General features: G+C 47.3%; 1 protein-coding gene across 1 annotated transcript in view; it reads left to right on the plus strand.

The window, feature by feature from the left end:
- The window catches only part of Pmar_PMAR011916 (dynein-1-alpha heavy chain, flagellar inner arm I1 complex, putative), a gene marked incomplete at both ends in the record, with an annotated part of 22638 nt that extends 10261 nt beyond the window's left edge, over window positions 1–12377 (plus strand). The window contains 45 exons of the mRNA XM_002774000.1: window positions 35–241; window positions 423–933; window positions 981–1516; window positions 1563–1706; window positions 1752–1884; window positions 1937–2147; window positions 2203–3111; window positions 3301–3473; window positions 3520–3618; window positions 3667–3830; window positions 3883–4078; window positions 4424–4584; window positions 4900–4988; window positions 5321–5723; window positions 5977–6133; window positions 6183–6318; window positions 6638–6723; window positions 6770–6865; window positions 7090–7240; window positions 7292–7411; window positions 7460–7505; window positions 7553–7626; window positions 7948–8033; window positions 8087–8168; window positions 8214–8312; window positions 8363–8485; window positions 8875–8934; window positions 8983–9060; window positions 9114–9200; window positions 9254–9328; window positions 9422–9523; window positions 9580–9686; window positions 9739–9849; window positions 9891–10036; window positions 10083–10233; window positions 10645–10763; window positions 10861–10975; window positions 11022–11099; window positions 11146–11255; window positions 11300–11426; window positions 11471–11644; window positions 11747–11900; window positions 11947–12105; window positions 12152–12269; window positions 12310–12377. Coding sequence (XP_002774046.1) covers window positions 35–241; window positions 423–933; window positions 981–1516; window positions 1563–1706; window positions 1752–1884; window positions 1937–2147; window positions 2203–3111; window positions 3301–3473; window positions 3520–3618; window positions 3667–3830; window positions 3883–4078; window positions 4424–4584; window positions 4900–4988; window positions 5321–5723; window positions 5977–6133; window positions 6183–6318; window positions 6638–6723; window positions 6770–6865; window positions 7090–7240; window positions 7292–7411; window positions 7460–7505; window positions 7553–7626; window positions 7948–8033; window positions 8087–8168; window positions 8214–8312; window positions 8363–8485; window positions 8875–8934; window positions 8983–9060; window positions 9114–9200; window positions 9254–9328; window positions 9422–9523; window positions 9580–9686; window positions 9739–9849; window positions 9891–10036; window positions 10083–10233; window positions 10645–10763; window positions 10861–10975; window positions 11022–11099; window positions 11146–11255; window positions 11300–11426; window positions 11471–11644; window positions 11747–11900; window positions 11947–12105; window positions 12152–12269; window positions 12310–12377 — 7331 coding nt within the window. The remainder of the gene's footprint in view (window positions 1–34; window positions 242–422; window positions 934–980; window positions 1517–1562; window positions 1707–1751; window positions 1885–1936; window positions 2148–2202; window positions 3112–3300; window positions 3474–3519; window positions 3619–3666; window positions 3831–3882; window positions 4079–4423; window positions 4585–4899; window positions 4989–5320; window positions 5724–5976; window positions 6134–6182; window positions 6319–6637; window positions 6724–6769; window positions 6866–7089; window positions 7241–7291; window positions 7412–7459; window positions 7506–7552; window positions 7627–7947; window positions 8034–8086; window positions 8169–8213; window positions 8313–8362; window positions 8486–8874; window positions 8935–8982; window positions 9061–9113; window positions 9201–9253; window positions 9329–9421; window positions 9524–9579; window positions 9687–9738; window positions 9850–9890; window positions 10037–10082; window positions 10234–10644; window positions 10764–10860; window positions 10976–11021; window positions 11100–11145; window positions 11256–11299; window positions 11427–11470; window positions 11645–11746; window positions 11901–11946; window positions 12106–12151; window positions 12270–12309) is intronic.
- Between the last annotated feature and the right edge of the window lie 159 nt (window positions 12378–12536).

The following is a 12536-nucleotide window of genomic DNA, read 5'->3' on the forward strand; positions in this document are numbered from 1 at the left end:
GTGATTGGATGTGTGTGATAGTTGAGGTTGGCAGGTACCACTCTCCAGGGGTTGTTGAGTGATCTGTTCCCGGGTCTAGAATGTCCACGTGTTGGGTATCCAACGTTAAAGAAGGCGATTGAGGAGGAATTGGAGAGTCGCAGTATGAAGCATCGATATGAAGATCTTTACGCCTTGCAAGTGGATAAGATCATGCAGTTGTACGAGACGATGCTGACCAGGCACACTACGATGGTTGTTGGTAATTTAGGGGGAGGGTCGCCGTCCTGTCTCCTAGTACCTATAAGTGAATAATTTCGCCTCGGGAATTCCGTTCTGATAGCGTTCCGATCGCTCTATGTTTGGTAAGCGCTGGTAGGTTGACATAGCCTGTGGTTGCCATCGCTTGTTTGCGCTTGTCTCAATCGTATGTTGGTGTGTAGGTAAGACAATGAGCGGGAAGTCGGCGGTTATAGAGTGCCTTGCTGGGGCTCAGAAGCGAGCGTTTGATACTCCGACTCACCTTTATCCGATCAACCCGAAGATGGTCACAGTGAATGAGCTCTATGGTGTGCTGGACCCGGCAACAAGGGACTGGACGGACGGTTTATTGAGTAAAATATTTCGAGATATCAACCAACCGATCCCGGCTGGGAAGGGAGAGGAAAAAAGATACATTTTGTATGATGGGGATGTTGATGCGGTTTGGGTCGAAAATATGAACTCCGTTATGGACGACAATAAAATTCTTACACTCAATAACGGTGAGCGAATAAGACTAGAAAAGCACTGCGCCATGCTCTTCGAAGTGGACAACTTGCAGTACGCATCGCCCGCCACGATTTCTCGGTGCGGTATGGTATATGTGGACGATAAGGACCTGGGGCCGGGGCCATTTTATGACCGTTGGGCGCGAGGAAAGGGAGATAAGGTGGAAAAGATTCTGATGGAGATGTAGGAAGAACGGAATCGCTTTGCTCCGCCGATATGTGCCCTTTTAGGTTTGAGAAGTGGGTGAGGCCGTGTTTGGCTCTCCTCTGCGATGGGAGAGTTGACGGGGAGGTCCTTGCGGACGGTCCGCTCGCTGGGAGTTTACCCCGCAGTCAGGTTGGGACGGATTATGTCGTCCAACTGAGCAAAATTTTCGACAGTATTGTTGGGGGAGAGGTTGGTCATATGAAGCCGCTGACGGTGGCGTCGGTTTTCGTCTTCACTATGGTGTGGTCGCTCGGGTCGGTGCTGGAGGAGAGGACGCGGGAGCAGTTTGATGAGTTCCTCAAGATGGTGGTGAAAAAGCATGAAATTCCCGGGATTGATTCAATTGAGTTGCCGAAAGAATCCCTTTATGAGATGCTGTATAATACGACGGGTGAAGCGTGGGTGCCGTGGGAGGAGCGCGTGATGGAGTACGAGGAGGGTTCGCCTGATAGAGACTTCAATTCGATATTGGTCCCCACGGTGGATACGACACGATACTCCTGGCTGAGGTCGCAGTTTGCCAAGGTGAAGGCGCCGTGCTTGTTCGTGGGGGAATCTGGTACAACGCCGGGTTTGGTCTCCTCTGGATGATCGTGTTTTCGTAGGGACGGCGAAGTCGGTGACCATCATCAACTCGCTGGAGGCGGACCCGGTGGAGACGAGTTTGATGTTACTGATAAACTTTTCGAGTCGGACGAGTTCGGCGGATTTCCAGCGGAATATTGAGGACAATATCTTCAAGAGAACAGGTTAGCGTAGCACTTTAAGTACTGGACTGATCGTCTCTGGATTAGGTCGGGTTTTTGGACCAGAACAGGGCAAGACTTTGCGTATTTTTGTGGATGATCTTTCGATGCCGAAGATCGACAAGTACGGTACTCAGCAACCGCTAGCTTTACTGAAGTTTGTTGTGGAGAAAGGTTTCATGTAAGGGGGGATAGGAGGAGGTAAATTTGTGGCGCGTGACGATTAGGGGTAGGTATGAGCGAGGAGGCGATTTGGAGAGGATTGTGATCCAGGATATTGAGTATATAGCGGCAATGCAGCCTCCGGGAGCTGGGAGGAATTCGATCGATCCGAGGGTGGTCAGCCTGTATTGTGCGATAGGGATCACCTTCCCGTCAACGGAGACGATTGATAAGATATACAGCTCGATACTGAGGGGAATGTTTGTGCTGTTCGGGGATGAGGTGCGTTGAGGAAATGCAAGATTGCAAGATGCAGGAGTATTGGATGTGTTTTTAGGTTAGAGAAATGGCGTTGAGGCTTCCCGAAGTGACTTTGTTGTTGCATCGAAAAGTGGTGGAGAATATGCCGAGGAGTCCGTCGAAGTTCCATTACATATTCAACCTGCGCGATTTGTCGCGGGTTTATCAAGGAGTTTGTCAGGGCGACCCTCAAGTGGTGACCACAGGTGCGAAGTTGGTCCGTTTGTGGCGGCATGAGTTCACTCGCGTGTACGCCGATCGGTTGATTGACAGCAGCGAGAGGGAGTATGTGGAGGAGGAATTGCTGGGCGCAGTCATCGAGACTAAATTTCCGGAGTGTCAGGAGGAAGTGTTGAGGGAACCACTGGTGTTTGGGGACTTTAAAGACGTTATTGGTATATTAGAAGCGGACGAGCCGACGGGAGAGGTGCGGCTTTATGAAGATATGCGAGATTGGGAAGCAGTGAATCGGATACTGTTGGCGGTGTTGGAATTATACAATTCAGATAGGAGTGGTATGAATTTGGTATTATTTGTGGACGCTATGCGGCATATGGCCAGGATTCATCGAATTCTGCGGCTCCCGCAGGGGAATGCGCTGTTGGTGGGAATTGGGGGGTTGGGGAAGCAGAGTCTGACTAAGCTGGCATCGTTTGCGGCTGAGCAGGAGTTGTATGAGATTGCACTTTGTCGAGGGTATGGGGACAGCAATTTGAAGGAGGATTTGAAAGCGCTGTATCAAGTGGCGGTGAAGAAGCCACAGACGTTCCTTTTTACGGATGCCAATGTGGTTGAGGAAGGGTTTTTGGAATATATTAATAACATGTTGACGGTAGGGATGGTGCCGGCATTGTTTGCTGATGATGAGAAGGAATCGTTGATATCGGGGGTGAGGAGTAAAGCGAAGGCTGAAGGAGTGAGTGAGAGTCGTATGTGGACCTACTGTGTGAGTGTGGGGTGGGGGAAGGGTCGCGGTGAGAATCTTAGCAGTCAGTGCGAAGTTGCTTTTCTGGTTGATGTTGATGGCTTATTAATATTAGTGATGGACAGTTGAGGGTGTGGTTGTGGAAATAAATTGACAGTGTGTTGGTTGCATAAAATGTCCATGTTGTGGATATGTGTGTATGCCTATCAGGTTAACCATATAAGATCTCAATTGCATATGGTATTGGCAATGAGCCCAGCCGGGAGCGCTCTTAGAGTTCGCTGTAGAAACTTCCCTGGTCTGGTCACGTGTACGACAATCGACTGGTTTGAGCCGTGGCCGAATGACGCTCTCTTGGCAGTGGCAACTCAGTTGTTGGCGGAGTGAGAAATGACGGGTGGAGGATTCGAACCGGGTACCTCCTCTCAGGTGTGATATTCCTGCTGAGAACAGGGAGGATATTAATCACTTCATATGCGAAGCCCATCTGTCGGTGACGACCAAGTACAGTCCGGATTTTGAGGCTAAGTGAGTCCACTTGGCTCGGCTGGTTTGGCCGAATGTTGAGCGTCGCAGATTTAAGAGGCGCAATTTCGCTACGCCGAAGAACTATCTGGATTTCCTCTCGGGATACGAAGACCTTCTCGCTAAAAATCGTAAGACGATCGACGCTCAAACTCAGCGATTGGGAGGAGGGCTGGACAAACTGGTACAAGCAGCAGAGCAAGTGACAATTATGAGTAAGCGGAGAAAGCCTTGGGGATCGGGGAGGAATTATCCCTCGTCGTTTAGGTAAGGATCTAGCGGCGAAGAAAGTGATAGTGGATGAGAAGGCGTTGGCGGTTGGTACGTTGATTGAAGAAATCAATGAGAAATCGATGACGGTTTCGAAGCATCAAAAGGTGGCTAATGAGCAGGCTAAGCAAATTGCTGATGATAACGTCATCATCCAACGGGAGAAGGAAGATGCTGATACAGCACTAGCTGAGTGAGGGGGTGCGGTGTTGTTCTTGTGGTGTCCGAGGAGGAAATTTCATTCAAATCTCGTCATTCGAGAGAGTCGGAATGTGTTGAGAAGAACAAGTTGGAGGTCTCGTGGGGGTCATGGAATACTCTCGAAGTCATTTCGGTGATCATATCATGCTGCTTAGTTTTTTCATAACAAAAGAGAAGGATTTTCGTCTGGGGAAAATGCGTTTTTTTGGTAAAATATTGTAGTAAATTTATAGCACGTGGTTGTCTTCGGTATTTTTAGTGGATTTATTCTGGTATTTTGTCGAGAAGTTTCAAATATTTAATATCGGATTGTCTCTGTCGTGATGAATCTTTTCAGAGCGCTACCTGCACTTGAGATGGCGGCCAAGGCTTTGGAGGAATTGGATAAGAAGGATATCACAGAAATAAAGTCGATGGCGAGCCCGCCGGCACCGGTCATGACTGTGTGTCAATGTGTGCTCATTTTGAGGCCTCTGGGAAGGGAGGATGAAAACGGAGGTAGCGAGTTAACTGAACTGGATCTTGCGGTAACATCAACAGTTGACTTGTAGTACAGATCGGTCAGAAAACGTCAGTCGATTATTGAAATAGAATTGGTACCAATCGATCAGGAGTTCGTAGTCCTATTTAACGATGTACGATCTGCCTCGACACAAGCCCTGGTCACTTAAAAATTCAGCTTCCGAAATTTTCTTTCATATTATATGTGGTAAAGCTTCCGTAGTGGTACCGTATGTGACTAGTGATGTGGCTACTGTAGGAGTCTGAGTTGATAAGGGGGGGTTCGTGCGAGGGCAGCGGTCGTATTGTCAGGCTGGGCCGCGGCTAAGCAGATGCTCAGTGACGTTAGTCTTTTGAGAGCTCTCCAAGTTTACAAGAAGGACGATATGAAAGACCGTCAGGTGGGACGGGATGGTCATGTGAAGTGACGGATTTTGTTTGGGAATTGCAGTGGATGTGGTGCTCATCGGAACAGTGTGGGAAAATTTTCGCATGAAATTTTGAGACATTTTGGAAATTCTCATTGGTTTCTGTACGCTTCTGGTTTCTGAATTTGTATATGAAGTCCTATAATTAGTGAGGAAGCTCCTGAGCTCAACTGAGATAAGCGGACATATACTCTAACACTCCGTCAGAAGATGATAATAGGACTCGATTTCTGAGGAAGTTTTACGGGAAAGGCTCTCGAATTGGAGGTTTCGGCGTATCGCTTGCAGAGCGATGTGTATGTCAGATTAAGAAGATCAAGGAGCTCCTTGCTAAGGATAAGGATGTTTTCGAGGGGGATAATATGAAGAATATCTCCAAGGCAGGCTTTGGCCTCCTGCAGTGGGTGAAAGCGATGATCAAGTATCACGAAGTGGCGAGGACGGTCGAGCCAAAGAGGAAATTGGTGGCGGAACTGACACAGAAGAAGGAAGAAGCGGAGGCTAACTTGGAGAGGATTAACGAAGAGCTGAGGACGTTAGCTGAGAATATTGAAAGATTGAGCAAGGAGGAAGTTGAGCAAAGTGCGGTATTGAAGTCGTTGGAGGAGGAAGCGGAGGCGATGCAGAGGAAGTTGGAGGCTGCATCGAAGCTGATCGATGGTTTGGCGTCGGAAAGGAAGAGATGGTCAACGGATATCACTCTACAAGGTGGGCAACTGAGCTGGCTGAGAAGCTGGGGGTAGCGCTCGCGGTGAGAAATGAATTTGTTAAGTTGGTTACTTGACTAACTTTTTGACTTTGATAATTATTATTCATCAACAACTTAATGTTTGTTCCTAGTAGGGTGATATAGAATCAGAATGTTCCATATTTACCATTGTGGAAAATAAGATTGATATTATAAGAGTTTGATATAGAGTTTCTCTCATTCCAACCGGTTTTAGGGGTCGGTGTTGATTAGGTGATAAGAAGGTTCGGCTAGTTGGGGACTGCCTCCTTGGGTCGGCCTTTATTTCCTATGCGGGACCATTCAATCATCAGTTTAGAAATGAGATGCTCTACGGTGACTGGCTTGGTAGAGTCGTTGAAGCGGACATACCGACTAGCAGGGACTTCAAGTACGAATCTTGGTCTGTTGTATTTCCATTGGAGGTTTGTTCCCTTCAGATTGGAAGCGTTATTGACGTCTGATGTAGAGGTGACACTGTGGAGCTCTCAAGGGCTACCTAGTGACGAGCTCAGCGTCCAGAATGGCATATTGACGACCAGGACCAACCGATTCCCGCTTTGCGTGGACCCTCAGGTTGGCGGGGACGGGTGTACTTGCCGAAGTCGGCGTCCGAAGAGGATGTCGGTTTTAGATGGGGATGTGAAAAATGTGTGTTATTTTCCGAGATTCATGAGAATCGATGTAGAAATATATCGCATGAACATTGCTATAAACATGTGATGTGAAGAAAGTAACCTTTTGAGACTGTGATAGCGAAAAATTGATCACTATCATTAATCTCGGAATAGAAAATGCACATCCTTCACGTTTGAATATCAAATTGGCACGGACTGCATAGCGGTCTATCGCGTAACGCGACTCGCGTTATAGCTGAATGTGATGGTGACTGTAGATGCAAGCTGTGACGTGGCTAAAGAAGAAGGAAGAGAGAACAAATGGTGGCTTGACGGTAAAGACTTTCAATGATGAGTATATTAAGTAAGTGATTTGGAGGATGCGGCGAAGCTCACTGTTACCGGTTTAGGTACCTCGAGCTGGCTATACAATATGGCAAGCCTTTCCTGTTCGAGAATCTCGACGAGGAAATAGATCCGATGATTGATCCTGTGCTGGAGAAGAGGTGAGAAGTGTTTGGGAGAGTATTGGCAGATACGCTGTGTTGAAATATACGTCCGCTTTCCTCAGCTGAGCTCAGGACTTTTCTCACTAATTATAGGGAGTTATATACGAGTATTCAGAATTTGTGAATCAGAGATCAACAGCGGCTTCCCGAAATTTCCTCAAATTTTCCATATTGTCACCGATATATGTAGTTGACCATGTGCATATCTTCCCACACTGCAGGTATGTTATTCAAAATGGTCAGAAGTTGCTTACACTTGGTGACAACACTATCGAATGGTCGGACACATTCGTTTTATTTATGACGACACGCATTTCGAACCCGCGATACTCCCCTGAGATTATGGGGAAGGTGTCGATCATCAACTACACGGTAGGTGCGATCGTGACGAGTCTGCATTGCTCCGGTCTACAAATGTTATAGGTCACTTTGGACGGGCTAGCTGCGCAGTTGTTGAACGTGGTGGTTGGGTTTGAACGGCCGGACTTGCAAGCGGAAAGGCAGCAGTTGGTGCAGTCTATGAGTGAAAATCGACAAGTCATAGTTGCTCAATTTCAAGTGGATTTGAGAGGCGTGTGGTATCAGGTACAGAAGAATCTGGAGGACACTTTATTGAGGGAGCTCGCGGCTTCGAAAGGTGGGAAAGAGGATTCTGAGTAATTGTTGACGAAGCGCTGTATGTAGGATCGATTCTTGACAATGAGGAGTTGATACAGACGTTGCAAACAGCCAAGACGAAGGCGTTAGAGATAACAGAGGTGAGTTGGACTTCTGGGGCTGTCGGATGATTATACTGTGGGAAAATGTGCTCGTGGTCAACTACATGTGTTGGTGATACAAATATGAAAACTTGGAGGGAATTAGGTTGAGGGTTCTGTTGGTTTCGGTACACTTATACTCGAACTCATATGTAAGTTGTGATAGTGAGTTAAAGAACGGCTAAGATGAGTTAAAGAAAGAGGATATATAGTTCAACACAGTGTTCGGAGGAATTTTCGAGATATGGAGTGCATTACATACTCACGTTAGTATCGGTATCTGTCACGTACTGGATCCCCGCCAGAGATGTTGTCTGGTAGGCCCTCGAAACGGCCGCACGAACAAGTGTTGAAATTGACAACATGCGGGAGATATATTCAGAGGTGGCCAAGAGAGGGAGTATTCTGTAAGGATGGGAACAGGGTTCGGTTGCTCATCAATCTTGGCTTGGTTAAATAGGTACTTCGCCACGCAAGGGCTGAGTGCCATATCGGAAATGTACGAGTATTCGCTCGGCTCTTATCTGGCTGTGTTCGAGCAGGTGAGAGGTTGGGGATGGGTTGTCCTCGATGGATATCCATTTTAGGCGTTGCGAGAAGCGAAACCTGACAAGATCATCGATAATCGTTTGAAAAACGTCCGAGAAAAGCTCACTCAAAACGTTTATGACTTCACGTGCATGGGGGTAGGAAGGGAGCGTTGGATGGCGATATGTTGTTATGTGTTGATGTGTAGCTGTTCGAGCGACATAAACTTTTATTTTCCTTCCAAATGACGTGCATGATTATGGACGGCGAGAAGGAGCTCGTCATGCAGGACCACGAGTTTTTCCTCAAGGGCAATCCAAGTCTAGAGAAGGTGAGATAGAGCAAGAAATATCGGGAACTCAGCTTTCCCCTCAACGACGGCTAATGAGTATTATCTGAAGTTTTGGAAAATATCTACCAAAATTTCAAGCGAGCTTTCATTGAAGTGATATTATTATTTCTCGTCCGCGCTTGCTCTGATAGTTGAGAGGACTCTGTGATTGCTAGTGCGAACAGTGTTGCGAAATATGTTTGCTCCATTCGGCTGAGCTTGGAAGTTTCCTCACTAATTGTAGGAGCTTATGTACAAATTAGGGTAAAGTGTACAGAAGCCAATGAGGATTTCTCAGAATTCCTCCAGAATTTCCATATTGTCACCCTCACATGTAGTTGGTCATGAGTTTATGTGTCCACACTGCTGACAGTGTTTATTTATGTAAGGTTGCTATACCGAACCCCCATCCCGACTGGCTGCCTGATGCCGGTTGGAAGGACATGCAGGTGGGATAATCTCTGGTGCATGGGAATATATGGGATCGGTTTTGATAGGTGCTGCCGAGTCTTGGAGAATGCTTTGAGAATATAATCGATGATGTGTCCAGTGCAGAAGGAGGCAAACTGTGGAAAGTAGGACTGAGCATTTTTCTTATTCTCGCAAGATCGAAAATTCGTCTTTTTAGACATGGTTCGATTTGGAGCAGCCGGAGAGTTCGCCAATGCCGATGGGATACGACGAGAGTTGTGATCCGTTCCAGCAGCTGCTCGTGGTAAGTGCAGGGCCGGGATTGGTCTGGTAACTTCGCAGTTGGTGGTTTGCTAGGTACGATGTCTGCGCACAGATCGCGTAGTTAATGCCATCAAGAACTTCATAATGTGGCGACTTGGAGAATACTATGTGAGTTTCAACGGCGGCAATTGAAATTGAGTCTTTTGGAGATTTCGCAGTCTGAACGGAATTTACCCCTCGCTTTTAGCTGGTTTTTGATAGGTTCAACCACCGTCTTTGGTATATGATAAGATTTTCCAGCAATCTAATGAGAAGAGTCCGATTGTCTTCATTCTGTCTCCTGGTGCGGATCCTCAGAGTGATGTATGTGTGAACGACTGATGTGGTGTGTGCTCCTTAAATAGAGCGGCGTAAATCAGGTCCAACAGCTCGGCGAGAAACTTGGATTTACTGCTCCAAGCAAGTTCCGCTTCTTAGCACTTGGTCAGGGCATGGGGCCTGTCGCACAGTCTAGCATCGAAACTGGGTGGGCTTGGAATTCGGATGGGCTCATCCTGTAGAAGAGCATCGCTGTATAGGTATCATCGAGGGCACTGGGTGATGTTACAGAATTGTCATCTTCTAACGAGATGGCTGAGGACTTTGGAGTCGATACTCGAGGGAATGACCAAACCTCATAGTGACTTCAGGTATATGTGTGTGAGTTTGTATTGGTGATGTTCCGTGGTAGACTGTGGTTGACGACACAACCGACACAAGCATTTCCTTTGGGTATTCTACAGCGGAGTTTAAAGGTTGTCACTGAGCCACCGGACGGACTGAAGTTGAATATGAAACAGAGTTATGCTAAGATAACTGATGCAGATCTCGACGAGTGTAAGAGATGTTTCGAGAACTGACTCGGGTTCGATTCGCGGATCAGGTACCCACGAGGCTTTCAAACCACTTATATTTGTCCTGGCGTTCTTCCATGCGGTTGTTCAGGATCGCAGAAAATACGGCAGTATTGGCTGGAACGTTCCTTATGATTTCAACGAATCCGATTTCAAGATATCCTTCCAGCTATTGAGGCTGTAAGCCCTACACGTCACTGCTCTTATCATCCGACGATTCAGTGATAGTATTATTGGTATAAGAATGACAATGTCATTCTTGTGTCATTCTACTGCTGCGCCAATGTCATTATGACATTGGCGCAGCAGTATTACTGTGCTTCTAGTATGAGAATTTTTCTATCTATTTATACTCTAGTACTGCCTCTGGTAATATTAATGATAGTATGATATTAGTTCATATAGCAGCACTTCTTCCAACACTCGATAAGCCCAGTATAAGAGTGTGGCTGCGAACTCAGCAGATAGTCCAACGGGATATAGTGCGCCTCCACGCCTCTCGGAGTCGAGCCATGCAGCGAAATTCGCTACTGTACAATGCTTAATATTTTAGCTGATATTATCATCCATCTTGAAGGCCTGTGAGCTTAGATATATCGATAAAGCTCAGGAGAGCGATGATCCTCTACCATGGGAGACAATGCGTTATCTGATCGGAGAAGCTATGTATGGCGGTAGAGTGACCGACAACTATGATCGTCGGGTCCTGTGTAAGGCAGTTGTTGTAACGACTTGAGCATCCAACCAAACGGTGGCTCGTGCTTACCGTGTTTTCCTGTCCAATCAGAACGTGCTTTATATTATCAGGCACTTATTTAGAAGAATACATGGGCGACTTCATCTTTGACGAGAATCAAGATTTCTTCTTCAGCCGCTCTGGTCATGACTACACAGTCCCTAAGGGGAGGCTGGACGTCGAAGCGTGAGTTTCGGGGACGAATCTAGTCGATACTCTCAGTCCGTGTTAGATACGTCGCGTCGATAGGAGCTTTGCCGATCACACAGTCACCAGCGGTCTTCGGACTCCATCCTAATGCAGAAATTACGTGAGTGCCGGATCGCCGTAAACTTGTTGGGATATGTTCGAGCTAGGTATTTCTCTAATTCGGCTAAGGATCTGTGGCTTGGCGTACTCTGTATGCAAGCTGGTGACACGAGTGGTGGAGGAGGCATGTCGAGGGAGAGTTTTATTCAGCAAACGAGTGAGAGCTCGCAATTTGTTAAGCGATTGAGGGCTTGGTTGCAGCCCGCGATATTATCGCGGCTATCCCCAAGAAAGATATGAAATTCTTGAAAAACGAAGGCTCTCTTACGCCTACTGAAGTTGTTCTTTCACAAGAGATTGATCGCTTCAATGCCCTGGCTAACAGCATGTAAGGTGGACTCAGGATTCGATGCTTTGTAGGAGGCTGGTCAGGTACGAGTCGCTTATTGACCTCGGAAGAGCGCTTGTGGGAGAAATTGGTATGTCGAATGAGCTCGACGAGCTGGGCACGTCCATATTCAATGGTTTCCTCCCGAGTCATTGGGCCAGGCTTGCTCCTCGTAGTGAGAAGCCACTTGGGAGTTGGATGGACCATTTTAGGAGAAGGTAAGCAAAGGTGTCTCATCGGCTGCCGTCCAGAGCTCACGCTTTTTTGCTGATGGAGCGAAGAGCGTTTTGTTATCGTCCCGATGTATTTGTTGGCGACAGATTAGAACAGTATGGAAGATGGATGGCGGAGGGTGACCCGCATGTGATGTGGCTAGCTGGGCTACACGTGCCCGAGTCGTTATTATCGGCGTTGGTGCAAGCGGCTTCTCGCAAGAGGGGTTGGCCATTAGACAAGTCGACTCTTTATACGCAAGTGAGAAACATTCAAGGTAGCTGCCCTTCGATATGTACATAATAAGGTCACGGGTATGATGAGTCCGGAAGAGGTAACGGAGCCTCTGGCTTTTGGAACGTATGTTGAGGGACTGTATCTGGAAGGAGCTCGTTGGGATATTAGCCTGGGCGAGTTAGCTCGGCAGAACCCTAAGCAGCTCGTTGTGCTTATGCCCCTCATACAAGTAGAATTGCATCGTGACATGGGTATCATAGTGTTGTGGCAAGCAGATAATCCCAGTTGAAGCCGGTCGTCTCAAGCTTCGCGAGTCTTTACCAACACCAGTGTATTTGACGCCAAAGAGACGGGATGCTATGGGCAACGGCTTTGTGTTCGAGGCAAATCTACGTAGTAGATGCTCTTATGTATGTGCCGAGAGGCCTTGCAGGCACACGAGAACATCCGAGCGTGTGGATATTGCAAGGCGTGGCTCTCTTCCTCAACACCGATCAGTGATCGACACATGCCGTGGTATGTCTATCGTGTGAATGATGATCGAACGTGTCGAGTTAGTATGCAACTGTCAACATTGGAGGGTATCCGGAGGTATCCGCATGAGAGTCTCATGATGAGACACAGCTATAATTCACCGAAAAGAGGGGGGCTTCGCCTCGT

This window comes from Perkinsus marinus, assembly GCF_000006405.1.
Source record: "Perkinsus marinus ATCC 50983 genomic scaffold scf_1104296958712, whole genome shotgun sequence".
Classification (NCBI taxonomy): Eukaryota; Perkinsozoa; order Perkinsida; family Perkinsidae; genus Perkinsus; species Perkinsus marinus.